Below are 17,590 nucleotides of genomic sequence, written 5' to 3' on the forward strand. Positions count from 1 at the left end.
ACAGAAGACGGTCAATTATATTATTAAGTTGATTACATGATAAAGGTAATAAGTATTGTAAATGGTGTACGTTGTTAAGAGTAATTTTCTTGTAAAAACTTTTATATCAAAAATTTATTTTAAATATTTGAAATAAATTAATTCTGCGCAAAATTTGAATATATGTCTCTGTCAATTAAAATAAATCATTGAAATTGGTACTCACTCCAGCATGAAGAGCACATCCCTGCGCATATACAAATACAGCGAGAAGCCGGTGTAAAAGGCAGCAACAAGCAGTAACAACAACAACTTCAATACAATTCGCAACACCTGGTAAGTGGCGCAAGTCATCATCGAAAGCAACGTCAGCAGCAAGAAAGTCTGTCAAGTGCGCGTATACAAAAACAACAGAGTCAGAGAGAGGCGACAAAGAGAAAAAAGTTAAATATTAACATATCTCAAGTTGAGAATAGAGAGTAGACAGGAAGCGTCGTCTGAGTGGGGCTTAGGAAACTTATTGAACTACAAAAGGCAATCAATAAATAACGAGCAATAAGCTGCAACAACTTGTTATGGCAATTGACTGTCTTTGACGGACTTCATTGTGTTACAATTTAAACAAATACTTTCGATACACTAAATGGCAAAGTTAATAAGATTCTGAGAAATAGTTTATATTTATTTTTTTAATCTTTACTATTTTTTTTTTTGTTTTTAGTTTATACTTCTTTTGTTCTTTTTTATTTAAGAAATAGTAATTTTGCCCTCAGTAAGGCTAGTCACCTCCTAGTTGTGGGATTCTAACAGACCTCTGTCCTATCGGCATTCATGCTGAAAGCTTGGCAATCTTACCGAACGCTATCTGCAGAAGCTTTATATAAGAATAATGGAAACATATCAACATTTCCTTCTAGATCATTCCGCGTTATCAAGATTTAAACACTTGGAAGTTCATACTTTCAGACTTCCCGCCTAACTGGTGGGCGTAGAAATTAAACGCCTGCGCATATTTGTATGGTCCACTAAGCGCTTTGTTGACTTATAAGATCTGACACATAAGTTCTTTTTTTATCGCTTCACAAAGGACTGAATATTGTAGTCCAAGTATGATCTCTGGATCAGCCACCTAACCTAACCTAACCAATTAAGCACAACTGTTATTTACTTACATTTATAGCTAAAAAATAATCACATTTAAAGTCGTCTACGCCGGGACTAGTTGCTCTCTCAAACGTTTCAAAATTAGTATCGAAAGCAATGACGTCAGCTGCTCTCATTGTAGAATTGCCTAGGAATATGGGTGTATTGGCTTGGCTACTCATTGGCGAAATATCGAAACTAATATTGTAGAAGATTTCATAGGCCTGTAAATAAAATGAAAAGAAATAAAAAGTTAGTATGTAAAGGACAATGGTAAGTCGTTTGTATGGGACACATGCAATGGTGAAGTATATAAAACTTAGAAACAATAAATGAAATGTAATAAATTTAAATGGTCATATTGTACAAAATTTTTTTTTTAAGTCTAGTTGATCTTCTGGGGAACATATAATATTTTTAAGCTTGTAAGAATTTTTGTTATCTTTGATGAGATTCCCAAATCCTCCAGCAGTCAATTCAAACCAAAATAAACCTTAAACCAAATTTTTCCTTTGAAAAAATGTAATTCAACTCTGAGGTATTGATCACCACAAAACGTTTTATCATATTAAAAAAAATAGACAATCTGATCGCAAATTTGATTCTAAGTCGATGTGGACAACGACCTAAGACACTTTTAACTAGCCGTGTGTTTAGCAAAGTCGGAAAGTATAAACCCGAGCGCAATAACTGCAATGAACCTCACGCTAAGTGCAAACACAGTTTTTTATAAATCTTGAGCGGAAATTGTTTGGCCTTACCAAGAAAACATAAATGACAAGAGGAAAACGTCATAGTAATAAAAAACAAAAAGCTTTAACAACAACAGCAAAATAGAGGTTGACCTAGAGGCTGCAAGAGCAAACAAGTTGCCATAATAGAACTTTCATTAAAACTCCATAAAACGGCGATAACAACTATTATGGCGTACTCTTAAGCCATAGGGGTGTCATTGTTGTTGTAAACGAAAGCTATTATGGCTATATGTTTGTAGTAAAGATGGCAAAGTTTGCGTAATTTCTGTTAAAAGCACACAATAATGGGCTCCGCTGACAATTTGTACGTGGTGCGACAAGCAATCCCGTTAAATTACCAATTTGCGTATCGCACTATCGCTCCTCGCCACCCACTCTTGCTGACATTAGCGCCGCTATTAGTAGCTCTGTGTCGCAAATGAAAAAGCGCAAGTCTTCATGAAGGCACTTAACAGTTTTTAGTAGACTTTAAGAGTTAAGGAAGGTTAACCATATTTTTAAAAAAATGCTCGAGATGGGGTTTTAACATCAAAAAAAGTTCTCACTCGTCATTTCTTTACTTTTGGGAGTTTAATAAATACGACTAATGCAATGCAATGCATGTTTCTGTGTGAATTCTATTACAAAGAAAAATATATAGATATATGTGCGTTTAAGTTAAGCTTTAAATTAATTTTCTTTTTATTTTAGCACTACTCATTACATATGTATGTCTTCGATATGATAAACCCACTTATTCGACATTTTGGTTTAGAGACAGAAAGCTTCCTTCATTTTCGATCGGCTGATTGAAATTCATAACAAAGGCAAATCTTCTAGTAGCATAAAAATTTTATAAGTAATTTTTTCAAAATATTACAAATATTATTGCATCATTATTATTATTATTAAATATATATATAGATCATATAAAAAAACTATGATGTAGCGCAAAGAAGTTTCAGCGGATAAAATGCCACAAGCAACGAAAAAGATTTATGTGAATTAACAAAAACATGTCTATATAAAAGTGGGTAATTTGCTTAAGGACTAATACAAATGTCATACGAGTTGTAACAACAAAGAAAATCAAGTGTGTGCGTTAGCTTTGACATAAGTGTTCGTCCCTGCTTCTGACTGTTGCTTTTGATGTGCGATTAAGTGTACATTTCCTTGGAGGAAAGTCAGAGTACATTGTCATTATAACTTGAATATTTTTTCTCAAGATTTTATAACCAAGTAGTCCTTTTCATAAAGAGTACCACCAAAACATTATATAACATAAATATTCAAATATAGCATAGCTGAATCGCAAATGCCTTTCTGGTTACTTAGTAGGCAAGTGAATAAGCACATTTAATTACATGAGTCATAGTTTCTACCTTTTGATTATATTTATATACATCCATGCGCATTTGTCTGTTTCACAGCTGTTGGTCAACAGCCCTGATGGATATTTTTGCTTGACTGTGATTAAGACACCAGCGTCTAAAGGTTAATGTGTGGTCTAACCATTTTGCCACAAAAATAAAAAGAACAAGTAAGGAAGAGCTAAGTTTGGGAGTAACCGAACATTTTATACACTTGCAACTTGCAAAGATTAATGCGGGGATAATACCTTCTGGTGTTAGGAAAGCTTTATATTAAAAAGTTTTGTAAAACAATGCAACATTCATTATTTGATGAAATTGTAAATGTATTAAAATCAAATTTGGCATTTTATTAAGTTTATTATAGGTCATATACTCACTTAGTTTTATTACTATAATTTACTTCCCGTCAGCTGAAATTGTATTAAAATCATTTTCAAATAAGATATATGGGATATAAACTCAACTGAAGAAGCTCAATTTAATAAAATGAGCTGATGTGAAAACATCAACCAGAGGATCGCTATTCATTATTTTTGGGTAATAGGGTTTGGAATTTTAAGAAAACTTGTTGATTTAATTTTATTAAAGTATCACATATTTTGTCGGAAATTATTATACAGGCTATTTTGGGGACAAAGAAAGAGATGGACTAATTGAGTTAATTTTGACATTGCTGATTTATTGAGATTATATTTTCCAACAATTTTTATAAATATATAACTCACACATTGAACGACATGTTTGGCATAAGGTTTGATACCTATAACGAAAATTAATATATGTAGTGGCCGGAAGTTTCAAAATCTGATGCTAGGTATATGAGAGATGGGGGTAGTATTGACCCGATTTTTATCTAAGTATTTTTGGTAATACAGCATACTATTAACAAAATTAAATGCTCTTCGAGTTTCGTTGAAGTACCTCACATACCGTCACCAACATAAATGGACTAAAATCAACCGGATGTTTGAAAATTCTGTGATTAGTTATATGGAGGTGCAAGTTTTCACCCGATTTTATTTTAGGCACAAAGATACAGTGTTATTAGGAAAATACGCTCTCTTGCTTTTATTGAGATAACACGCATATTGGCTGAGATAAGTGGGATAAAATCAACTGGAAGTTCGAAAATCTTTATATTAGGTATATGTGAGCTAAGGGAAATAATTAATCAAGTCATAAATTATAGGCACTGGGGTCCACATATTCGGTAGCTATGGGGTTGAATAGTTTTGGTTCAATTTGGACAATTTTTGATCATAAAGTGACACACTTTAGAGGGACTATTCGTGAAAGAATCAGATGGAATTTAAAATTTTGTTATATGGCAAGTAAGGGCTTCTGCTACGAAATCCTCCATTTTTGCTGTAACATGGGAATATTGTAAGAATGTTATGTAATGAATCCGAATTTCAGCTCGTCTCGTCATCTTCATCATTGATATTTATATAACCCTTTATCAATCTGGATTAGTTTTAGGTGATACAAACAACCGCTAGGAAAACAAAATTATTATACTCTGTAGCAACATGTTGCAAAAGTATAAAACAACAAATGGAAACTATAAACGAAAAATAGGAAAGCAGAAATGAAAAGACACCGTTAGTCATTTGTGTAACATCATTGTGCTTACAAATCAAGTGGAAAAGTGAGAAGAAAAGTTTGACAGCAATGTGTCTACCTCTCGAAGGTTTTTCCACAAATACTTTAGCACACTTTTGGGCGCGCACAAAGCTTTGCGAGTGTGTTGTGTAGATTTGCTAGAGTTATATAGGTATAAAGCCTAGGGCAAAGTGTCTGTTGCCGCGGTGAATGCTTAATGGAAAAACTTTTGCCGCTACATAAAATTTTAACACAGACTTTGTTGTACCTTTTTTTTTGTTTGTTTTCACTTTCTATATGTTTATTTACACAATATGATGACTAAACATACACACATCAAATATATATAGTATAGAATATTTAGTATATTTGTACTGTGTTTCTTTATATCACTTCTTAAACCCGGTGTATAAATATGTTTGTAAAGTAATATTACAGCTTTGACTTTATATTTATATATTTTTGTAACTACTAGGACAAGTAAAGGAACAAATAAATTTTAATTAACGGTAACCCTCTAACAATCAACTCTATCAGGTAGTTTTTATCATTTTCTGGAAAACTTACTAAAACAATTTTGCTAGAAAATTTCAATAAAGTCGTCGAAAGCACATATGCTGCATTGTGAAAATTTGTCAAAGTATATTTTTTAGAAGTGGAAAAGTTACTCTATGTACATAAACCAGTCAAAAGAAATTTTTCAATCGAGCTAATGAGCATTTTTCACATTAAAATTTTGTTATTATTTCCTTTTTAGGATTAAAAAAACCATGAAGTTTTGATTCATTGGAAAAAATGAAAGCATTTTGTTTGCACCGTTTTCCGAAAATATATTCTAAGCACAAAGCGGGTGTGATTCTCCCACATGAATTGAATAATTGGCGCGACCGAGCTCATATGCATGCTAAGGCTATACGCTTAAGGTGTATTAAACATCACTATACATAAATTTAAATATATGTGTATACACTTTAGACCAAAAGCTTCTTTCATACACACACACGCAACGGCCATCATCATCCGAACACAATCACACAAAATATTTGTATGCTTTGTATGATGCACAAATTATAGACATACATTTGTATGTGTGTAAAATTTGAGGTGTTACAAATTGATATATGCTCGTTCGAATTGAGATTCATTCATTTCAGAACTTTCGCATTTGTTTTGCAAAAATGCATAAATATGTGGCAAAGTAGTCGGCAGCACCGAACTTATATAATATATGTAGCACAGCTTACTGTTTTATCTTTCTATTTAAATAAATTTATACATACATTATTTATATACATACAAGTATAAATATATGTATACGAACGCACATTTTTTCACTTATTTGCTTAAGCACAGGCTCGTCTGCCATGTGCGGAAGACACGACTTAAGTCGGCTAAGAATTTTGCTTTCATTCACCGGTAAGCCTCCAACTTCAATTCTGCATGTATTACATATATAGAAGTAAGTCAACAATTTTTGGCACAAAAGCTTTCAATGTCTCAGCTTAAGAGTTTTCTTAGCTTTATTATTTACTTTTAAGATACGAGTAATATACATAGGTATTAAGATAGAATCAAACAGGAAATCTTGCATATAATAAATATATATGTACATACATAATTTGTATTAATATAAGAGAAAACACCAAATAGAGCTGCCCATTATGTGCCTTTATTATATAATATTTTAAGCTTTTTCTAGAATAATTTTTTTTAACTAAAAATCTGAGTAATCACGTATTTTTATTTCACTTAATGCTCTTATTGGCGCAACGGAAAAGCACTTCTTTATTTATTCCTTCCACAATATTACCAAACAACATTTCTCACCTATGTATGTTAATATAGGCATAACTAAATAATTTTTGGATCCGAAAATTTATTGAAACCTGGTATCAATTGTTTTTTTTTCTACGAAGGGCAAGGCCGGGATATTTTGAGCCAATAATTTAGCCAAACTTTGCGACTGATTTTATTTCCCCCCTCAAATTACATGAAGTCCTTGTCTACCGCTCAACTTTATAATTATTCACGTCAAGGACTGGAGTAGATATAAAGGGATAACACAAAAGTGAATAGAGAAATTTAGTGAATATTAGCCACCGCTTAAAGACCAGCCTGCAAAATATATTAATTTTCATTAGTAAATAATATTTTAAACAAACTTGATCAACCTACATTTATTCTTGATACCTAAAAATTTAACTAAATATCTAACTGAAAGTACAATATTTTTGGAACTCAACGGTGCTAAAAGCGAACAAACATTTTTAACACCAGCACATTTTTGAACAAACCAATATTTTTTGGGAAAAAAAACTTAAATTATTTTTACTGTTACACCTTTTCACTCTACCACGAAACATTATTCCAACACATATTCAATTGAAATCACTAACGAAAGGTGGTTCTTCTGTCATGAATTTCAGAAATTGTTTAAAACAAATATCAACAACAAAAATACCAAAAAGTAAGCTAAAAAATATTTACAACAATAAAAACATGCATGCTTAATCAAACATCCCATTGGGGAAAACATACACAGACCATAATCAATGCATATTTGCTACTCACCATTGTCAATATGGTAGTGAGGGCAATCAGCGTAACGGTTAAAAAAGCAAAACACTGCGCCAACAAGCGATCGCTATGAATACGTGAAGAGAATCTCTTGACACCAATCGGTAGCTGCAAGTAAACACAACAACAGAGAATTGTAACGGCTTCAACAATCGCACAATGATTTTTTTATTTTTATATGTAAATGTGTGCGTTACATTGCTTTAGCATGTAACTGTACAAAGGCAGAACTAAGTTGCTGGTATCAAATTGAATAAAACGGTATTTCCAATATAATTTGATTTGCGCACAAATGGTATGGACAAAACAACGGTCTTATGTATGATCGAATGTATGTGCACACAAATATTTATTTAAATGCAGAAGTGTGCTTTAATCTAACAACATCTGATATTGTAAGCGCACTCAGCAAGGTGCGACAGGCTGTATGTATATGAATGTGAATTTTTAATGCCACTTGGCTGCCATGGCGTATACGTACTTTCATATTGATAACATGCGAGGCGACGAGCAGCGAAACCAGCAGCACAACAACAATTGTTCCACATGAAGTGATGACTGTGGGTAAATTCCTGAAATGAAATATTTTTATATAAAAGTAATACCATAAATTTTGGTGTATTAAATATATAAATTTCTGACTTGCAAATATACTATATTATTATTTTTATTTAACTTCTCTAGTTAACTGCATTACTGGTGAATTATTCATATTAAATTAATTAATATGAACCAGAAAAGTTTGGGGAAAACGAATGTAAATATTTCTCTTGAAGTTATTTACTTTAGCTCATAAGTTTCAACACAAAAAAAACATAACTTCTTTGCCCGCGTCAAAACCCCAAGTCCCTCGAAAAGTTACACACGCGCTGAAAAACTGAGTTATCACTCGAAGAAGGGAGCCGAATTCACAATCTTTATGAGCACAACAACAAGTCCATTGGGTGACAGAACTCTAGCAATACCGAATTTTATTTGTTGCTATACACACAATCACTAAGCAATTGATTTCAGAAAATACATTTTTCCTTATGCAAATATATAGAATGTACATATATTTGATAATATTTGTAAGAATTGTTAGCTTGGTGTAATCGGCTCCTAAAATTTTAAGCTGGTCTCTGCGGCTGAACCGACCGTCTGAAATTTACGCACGACTTTCTTAGATTTATTTGTCAGGTAAAAAAAAGCAATAGGATGTTTTAGAATAATTTCGATTTTTTAAGCCACTCTGAAGTATAAATTTTTTCACCAAAATCTAGTTTCCTGAGAAGCCGCCATTTTATCAAGAATCAAAATTTTGACTAGTATTTTGTTCACTACCTATATTAGTCTATTGTAATAATATTTTCTTATTAGGTTTTGGAAAAACTCTGGCACCCTCCATCACCGTTTAACGTATTTAAAAAAAAGTGTACGAATTAATTAATCACTTAAATTACATTTAAAATATGGTAGCTTTAAGCGAGTTTTTCTGTATTTTAAAAATACCAAAACTCTACCACCATCATCATGTTTATTTGTTAACTTGCGGTACACCACAAAGTATATTGCAACTTACGGTTTGAATATGGAAAGTCTTATAAGTGTCGTCGCAACCAGCACAATGAAACTGCAGTAGAAATATACACCCAACATGCGATCCGGCTCCGAACCATACTGAAAATAAAAGCGACAATGAGAAAAACAAAATGATATCTCGCACCTTAAATAAACATAATTTAATTTCATACATATTGTCTAGTCACAAGTGTTTTGTTGTTGTCAGTACACCGACTTACCTTCTTTTCCAGCGCTTCGTCCTTGAAGGACAACAACACCGACTGACAATGTTCCGCACGCAAATGGTCAATGCTACGCGCATCAATCGCACGCATCAGATACTCATTCACCTCGTCTTCCGGATCCTTGGCTCCCTCCGAGCTGTCGCCGAAGCCAAATCTGTAAATTTGTAGATTTTCACACATTCATTACTTGGAACAATTTCCGAATCGAACAAATGCGATTTCACAGAAAAATCGGCGAATAGCAAAGAAAGCAAAAAGGTAAGGGGAATAGGAAAGCTTACAAAGGGCGGTGTATAAAAATGAGCTGCTCGAATGCCAAATCATTCCTATTTCGTATCTAAATATAAGTATATGTATACGTGTGCGTGTACTCACTTGGATGTATTCTTCTGTGCGCTAGCATGTCCCATCATTCGCAGTTCCTTCGAAATATTGCCATTCACCTGCAGTCGGTTGCGTGATTTCTTATGCTGCACACACACATATGCACACCAACAAGCCAATATGAAAATAGAAAATTTTTATAATGTTTTTGTTATAAAATTATTGCGTTCGTGAGAGTGTGTGTCGCTCAGCTCGCCATGTGGCACAGGTGCTTCTCTATTTATATACATATATAATATATATTTGTATGTCTGTATGCGTGGATCTGTTATTGTGCTCGCAGCTTATTTCTTATTATATTTCCGTTGTCATTTTAGGCGTTTATTTCATTGCCTTTTGACGTTTTACATAACTCACCCCCCTCCCCCGCCCCCGCGCTTGCCACCCTGTGTGTCTGTGTGTTTGTGTGCGAACAGTCATGTGAAGTCATAACTTATTTAGCATATACGAGTATTCGGTTGCGCCACTGGAAACACGTACACTTGTGTGCGTGGACGGTCATGCGTGTGCAACACGTGCCTCGTGTCGAGGGGCGGTCGTGTTCACAACTTAGCAATCGTCAAATAACTACTTCTATATTTATTGGTACATTTGTGTGTATTTACACACACACACACACAACTACACTTACCGGTCGATAAATATCACCTGGCACTATGAGATAAGTTTCGATTTGATGATCCTTCAGATATGTGTTGCGCTCCGCACCTTTGCCCTCTTCCACTTCGTAATCGCCATCCAAGCACTTGAGCGTCTCCTTGGTGATGTGCACGCGTCTGTGTGTATGAGTGCCGAGATCGAGTGAAAGTGGAAAAGATGATATGGAAAGTTATGTTAATAAGAAAACTGCCACAAATGAAACAAATTGGATAAAGTCACAAATTTCTACTTGATAACGTACACAATTTTTACACAAAAGTGCATATATACCATATATACGAGTATACGAGTATATATGTAAAATAGGAATTTTACTTGACCTTCTTCACATTTGAGTTCGACCGACTATTACCAAATTATGCTCAACTATTTTAAATTCAAATATTAATATTTATATGTGATGTAATCCAACACATCAGAACAATTTTGCTTGCATATGCGCCAGGAATTGAGAAAAAAAGTTACGATAGATGGCGCTGATATTTAATGAGTTAATCTAGATAATTCTGAATAGTTATTTTAAAACTTTTGATACAAATTCGAAAACTAAAAAATTATCATATAACTGTACAAAATATTTGAATAATTATATAAATTTATGGCACAATCACATTCAACTCTATTCACTACTGGGGAAATAACTAGAAAAGTGCCGAAACTTTATATATTATGAGTTCTCTTCAGATGGTGAAAAGGTTTGGATTTTGAAAACACAATATATATTTCACAAGAAAGATTAATGCAAATCCTTTACTCACTACCTCAATGTGAGACTAACCGAAACTCAATCTTCTACCGTCTTATATGATCCCCTCCGTACTACCGAAAAGTTTTGTTCAGAAGACGGCTTGAGCATCAGGCGTACACTTTATCTTTTTGTATGAAATTTCAGGAACTCTTCTTAAGATCCTCGTCAGTATTTTAAGCACCCAACAACAATTAATTATGTACTTTTAATAGTAAGTAAGTTCTTGTTATACACTGAATTCAATTGATGTCTTATTCGAATATCTCCGACTTCTCTCCTGAAATTTTCAAAAACGTAAGAACATCAACATCTGTTTGTAAAACCCCAGCTGGTAGTCGTTTGGGATGTTTTTGGATACTTTAGAACTTTAATATCATATCAATATGCGTTCGCATATGCAAGCTTGGTTTATCAACACGACGTTGTAGACATTTCAATATACGATAGACTAAGTCTTGAGAAATGATTAAGAAATGTTTTCAAAGTGCCTCCTGTTGTAGACCCTTTAGCCCAAAGCTAAAGATATTCTTATGCCTTTGAAAGACACAGTATGTGGACATCCGAAGTATAGCGGCAATAAGAGAACAATGTGGCAGGGTTAGGTATAAACAAGTAAAAAATTTCTAGTTGTTTTGAAGCACAAAAGCATTTTTCGTTAGAAAAACTGGCTATATAGGTGGCAACACTTCAAGCTGTTAAGCTGCAATTTTTTTAGCTGTGTACATTTGTGTTTTTATATTAAAAAATTCTCGAAGTTTAACTGATTTTTATTACCGTGTTAATACAAATTTTTAGTGATTAAACTCTCAGTTTCATGATAAGTATTTTATGTTCTGTTTTGTGCGGTATTAAAAAGTATTAAAAAGTTTAAACTTTCCAATTTTTGGTGTCGAGTCAGCCTTTCTTTCATTTTGTTTTATTTTATTCTATTTTCTCACTTTGTTTATTTTATTTACTTCTTTATTCACAGCTGTGTTGCGTTTAGTTTTTTATTTGTTACAGTGCTTCTAAAACTGCTCGCTATATTGCTTCTTCAAATTGTCTTGGTTTTAAACTTTGATAAAAAAAAAAAATTGTTCTTAATTGAATTTATTATTATTAATATTTTATTAACACACTAATTTATTATTAATCTATTAAATTTTGTTCTACCTACTCTTTTATTTGATCTTCATTCTTGTGGTTTATTATGTCTTGTAACTTCCCCAATTGTAACATTAAAGGCGAGTCAGATCGCTACGTTTCATGCTGGCTTTGTGATGGGCTTGCCCATATTAAATGTGCTGGACTGACTGGTAGAATCTTAGATTCTATTATCGACTGTAAGGGATTGCGTTGGTCCTGTTTAAATTGTAGATCTATTGAAATCGATCTATTTAAAGTTTATAGGGAGACACGCAATGGCTTTAACGAAATCGGTCGTGATCTTGTAACCCTCACTGAAAAATTTAGGCACTATGAAAAATTGTTCAAATCTTTTAAGTGCCTGAATGATTCACGCGAATCCTCTAAACCTGCTCCTAAGCGTAAACGTCCTTCCGATGAAGTAACACTTAGTTCTTCTGTTCAGAAAAGAACGTCTCCTCCCAATGACCTAATAAATCTCTCTTCTCCTTGCCCTCAAGGTGATAAGCCGTCAACTTCCAAAGAGCTCAATTCCCCAAAAGCTCTATCTAATAGTAATAAGTGTCTCACAATTCCAGAGGCTCCCCCTATTAACTTAGTAGCATCAGTTAATAACTTGATAGTTATTCCACCTAAAAAGTCTATATTTATTTCGAGACTTGCCAAAGATACCTTGGTGGAGGACATTAAATCTTACATTTCGTCACGTTTAAAAATCGATGATATCAATATACGTAAATTTAACTTCAATTATGATAGAAGTATATCATCGTTTAAAATAGACGTATCTCTTGAAACATTCAAAAAGATCTTAGATAGTTCATTCTGGCCACCTGGGACTTTTGTACGCGAATTTAAACCTAAACTTAGAAGTCAAACTGAGGAAAACAGTGTTAAATTACCAAAAGCAACCACCGATATAAAAAACTGATTGGTAGAAATTCGCTAAGCATTTATTATCAAAATGTTAGAGGTCTTAATACAAAATTAACTGACTTGTATTTGAACAGTTCCAATTTTAATTTCCATATAATTGGATTTACAGAAACTTGGTTAAAACCTCACATTTTTGATAATGAGATTTTAAACAGCGAATTTCAAATTTTTAGATGTGATCGACTGAACAGAATCGGTGGAGGTGTTCTATTTGCCGTGCATTCCTCTATCCCATCTGAAAATATTCTTGTTCCAGGGACCGACTCATTTGAATTTAAATGTGTTAGAGTATACGTTAATAGTTGCTTTATTTATTTAACCCTATCTTATATACCACCCCATTCCGACTTATCTGTATACATGCAGCATGCTTCTTTAATAAATAGTGCTACCTCGATGGCAAATAATGCAGATTCAATAATTGTATTAGGTGATTTCAATTTACCGTGTGCTTTGTGGAAACCATTCGATGACTATATCGTGCCGATTTGCAATCGGTCATGTTTTAATGAGTTTTTCGAAAAAATGTCCGAGTTGGGTCTGAACCAAATTAATTTGATTCCGAATAAATTTGGTAAATGCTTAGATTTAGTATACGTTGATACCTCTGCAAAGTGTTCCGTTATTCAGAGTGTCTCTCATTTTAATAATATTATTATGAAATTATTTGAAAAGTATGTTCCAATAGTTATTGTTAACAAAAACAAAAGTATAAGTCCGTGGTTTTCGAAAGAGTTATATAAATTGAAAAACAGAAAAACTCGAGCCTTTAAACATTTTAAAAAAACCGGTTCACTTGTCGACTATTCTAAATATTCGCTATTGCGTCGACAATATTTTGACCTAAACAAAAAATGTTATAATAATTACTTAAATAAAGTTAAAAAAAATATTGTAAGTAATCCAAAATCGTTTTATGATTTCGTCAACTCCAAACGCAGGATTTCCAAATTTCCGTCCGCAATGAAATACAAATCTATCATTTCAAGTGACAATGATATTATATCCAATATGTTTGCAGAATTTTTCAAGTCAAACTACTGTAATAATTCTTCCAAAACTTTTTCTTATCAGCAAGTGCTGTGTTCGAATACTTTAATTAACGCCCCAGTTATTTCAGAAGAAGACGTCCTTTTTAATTTAAATAAGTTAAAACCATCTTTTAGTTATGGCCCAGACATGATACCCTCATGCTTCCTAAAAAATAGTGCCAAATATATTTACTTGCCTTTGACAAGGATATTTAATTCCTCTCTTAAACACGGTATATTTCCTTCAATATGGAAACAGTCATTTATAATCCCTTTGCATAAAAGTGGATTTAGATCGAACATTGAAAACTATAGAGGTATCGCAAAACTATCAGTTATACCTAAACTTTTTGAAGCTATCATCACTGACCATATAACCTTTTCGATTTCTCCGTTAATTTCCCCATCTCAGCATGGATTTCGTAAAGGGAACTCGACTATATCAAACTTACTTGAATTTGTAAACCATGTATCATTGGGTTTTAGGGAACATAAGCATACGGATGTTATATACACAGACTTTAGCAAAGCTTTCGATAAAGTAAATATCTCGATTCTCATACATAAACTTGATCTTCTGGGCTTTCAGCCAAGATTCCTTCAATGGGTATCTTCCTATCTTTATAATAGAACACAACGAGTGATATTTGAGGATACACCTTCAGATACAATTAATGTTTCTTCTGGTGTTCCGCAAGGTAGTCATCTTGGCCCGATTCTGTTCTTGTTGTTTATTAACGATATCTCTTCAGTAATAAAATTCTCAAAAATTTTATTATACGCTGACGATGTAAAGCTTTTTAAATCATACACTTCAACTGAGGAAAGGTGTCTGTTGCAAACAGACTTAAACAATTTGGTTGCATGGTGTGATAGAAATGATTTGCCATTGAATCTCAATAAATGTAAGACGATGTGCTTTTCCCGTAGATCTGTGCACCCCTCTTCTTACGTAATAAAACACCATATTCTAGAGCAAGTTTTAAACTATGTTGATTTGGGAGTTAATATGGACCCTAAGCTTAATTTCAGTCTTCATATTGATACCATGGTCTTGAAAGCAAAAGCTGTCCTCAGTTTTGTTAAACGTTGGTCTAAAGAATTTAGAAATCCGTATATTACTAAAACACTTTATACAACTTTGGTTAGACCTATATTGGAATATGGCTCTGTGGTATGGAACCCTAGCTACCAAATCCATTCTGACAAGTTAGAGTCGGTTCAAAAACAATTTTTACTTTTCGCCTTAGCGCATTTCCGATGGGATGCTAGGGTAAGTCTACCTCCATACACAAGTCGTTTAAAACTTATTAATCTACCTACACTTTCTAGTCGTAGGGAAATGCTTGGCATAATATTCTTAGTGAAACTTTTGAATGGAACTGTTTGCAGTTCTTTTCTCCTGTCTGAAATTAAATTTAATATCCCGGTTCGCCTTTCGAGGCAGTTTAGACCTTTACTGCTAAAATCCTGTAGATCAAATTTTGAACTAAACGAGCCATTCCGCCGTATATGTCATGATTTTAATTCTCATTCCAGCACATTTGACTTATCTGACTCACTTTTCAAAATTAAAAAGACTTTATTGTTTTCTCTTAATAAATGAAAATGTAACAATTTATTATATTGTAACTTTAGATCTTAGCTGTTGAAATTTTTGTTTCTGTAGCTGAGCAGTTTTAGATCTCAACACTTAAAAAACTCTCTTGCCTTTTCTGACTCGGCTAATTCCGCACGTATGCGGATTGCGCCCCTCGCGTCGGTTGGGCGGGAGGAGGGTAATCGTTGGGTTTATTATTATTATTATTATATTTTTGGATACACAATTTTACGACTTTATGAGAAACCGGCTCTATTCATCTGTTCTCCACTGACTATGTAACAGCACTTTTAAGTAGACTCCTCGAGATCAGCAGCATCCACTTTTTTGAAAATTCGCATATCGGTTCCAAAGTGCTGATGCCAGTGAACAGGCAAGGGATACTTTATACTCTTTTATGATTTAAAATATATATTATATTAGAAACAAGCCAAAGTTTACTATCTGCACATAAATTTAAAATTTATATAGTCGTCAATGAAACCACAGCAGAGACAGAGAGAAATGACCAAATGCAATAAACCACAGATTTCAGGGAATAAAAATACGATAGTATGGTCAGCTCAATAACTGCGCCATCTTCTCAGTTAGCCAATGTTAATATAACGGGATTGCTATGCAGCTAAGCACATAAATAAACAGAAGTGACAAAGCAATAACCGCAAAAGTACAATCGCTGGCTGTGAGGCATCTACGAGCTTGACATACATATGTTTCTATCTTAATACATTTAGTAATTTATATATTCTTACTGCTAGTGGATACGGATTTTACATGCAAACATACAATTTACATACAGATGTACAAAAAAGTCGTACATATAATTTTACTCACACAAATAGTTAAAGCGAATGACAAGCTACTGCGTGCTTGAAGTCAACAGGACAGATTTGATCGCAAAGTAAAATATTATTTTTCTTTAAGAATTATTAACTTGTTTGAAAAATTGCTTAACGAATAAATTATCGGACTTTAAATGCGCAAGCTCGTCAATTGTGGCACAGCTAATTTTTTCATAAGTCGCAAACTTTCCACTAAAACGTTTTGAGGCCACGAGATAAAAACGCAAAATTAATTTCAAACTATGCAAAAGAAGAAGGTGAAGCACCCGAAAGTAGTTGTAAAGTCCAATCGAATTGAAATAGCTATCTCTACCATAAATTTTTACTCGAACTTTTTCATTCTAAGCGACGGAGAAAGCAAAAGCAGGTGTATGCTACATATAAGCTCTTAGTGTCACTGTATGTCAGCGAACTTAAAGTCACTGTTATCTGCAATAACGGTTTACGCCACAATCGAACCCACGCACACACACACAAAGAACAGCAGAAAACGAACTTAAAGAAGAATTTAATCGCAGTTGCACCAGTTCCATTACATGGTCGTACTAAAAATCATGGAGGCATTGTTGAACATGGAGTGTGAACGAACGAGGGACAGCGCAACCGGCGAGAACGTTGAGTGAAAACGCGCAAACCCAAGCGGAAGCATAAACAACTTCGAGAGTTCTTCAACTTTTCACATAACAGCGTGACCATGTGGTTGCTGAGCTCGCTTTGCTGCTATTGCTTTTGTTAAGCGGCGTCGTTAAATTGTGTTATATCTCGTCTTTTATACTTTAATGGCCATTAAAGCACTCGAGCGCCCAACAAGGCAAGAAATTGATTTCGTGCCGACAACGCCAACGAATCAAACAGAGTTCGCTGAAGGGCTGGTTGGTGTGCCTGTGTTTTTGATCTGTTTGAATTTTAAGCTACCGAAGTGTGCGTGTCGTGTTCAGTTTGCAAAACTATGCTAGTTTAAAATTAAATTAAGCTAATGAAAGTGAAATCAAACTAGTTTAAGTGATTGCTTAGATTTCTTCACACAGACATGCTATAAAGTCAGCAAGTATGTGATTGTGGTATAACT

At 33.6% G+C, this 17,590-nt stretch overlaps 1 protein-coding gene across 1 annotated transcript in view; it reads right to left on the reverse strand.

Moving 5' to 3' along the window:
• LOC106620232 (uncharacterized) overlaps nt 1-17,590 on the reverse strand; it is a 100,227-nt gene that overhangs the window by 13,966 nt on the left and 68,671 nt on the right. The window contains exons 15-22 of the mRNA XM_036372201.2: nt 10,211-10,355; nt 9,571-9,665; nt 9,190-9,349; nt 8,970-9,067; nt 7,890-7,980; nt 7,403-7,516; nt 1,152-1,346; nt 206-363 (exon numbers count right to left, since the gene is read on the reverse strand). Of these exons, the coding sequence (XP_036228094.2) occupies nt 206-363; nt 1,152-1,346; nt 7,403-7,516; nt 7,890-7,980; nt 8,970-9,067; nt 9,190-9,349; nt 9,571-9,665; nt 10,211-10,355 (1,056 nt within the window). The remainder of the gene's footprint in view (nt 1-205; nt 364-1,151; nt 1,347-7,402; nt 7,517-7,889; nt 7,981-8,969; nt 9,068-9,189; nt 9,350-9,570; nt 9,666-10,210; nt 10,356-17,590) is intronic.

Source organism: Bactrocera oleae, chromosome 6 (genome assembly GCF_042242935.1).
Source record: "Bactrocera oleae isolate idBacOlea1 chromosome 6, idBacOlea1, whole genome shotgun sequence".
In the NCBI taxonomy this organism is placed as follows: Eukaryota; Metazoa; Arthropoda; class Insecta; order Diptera; family Tephritidae; genus Bactrocera; species Bactrocera oleae.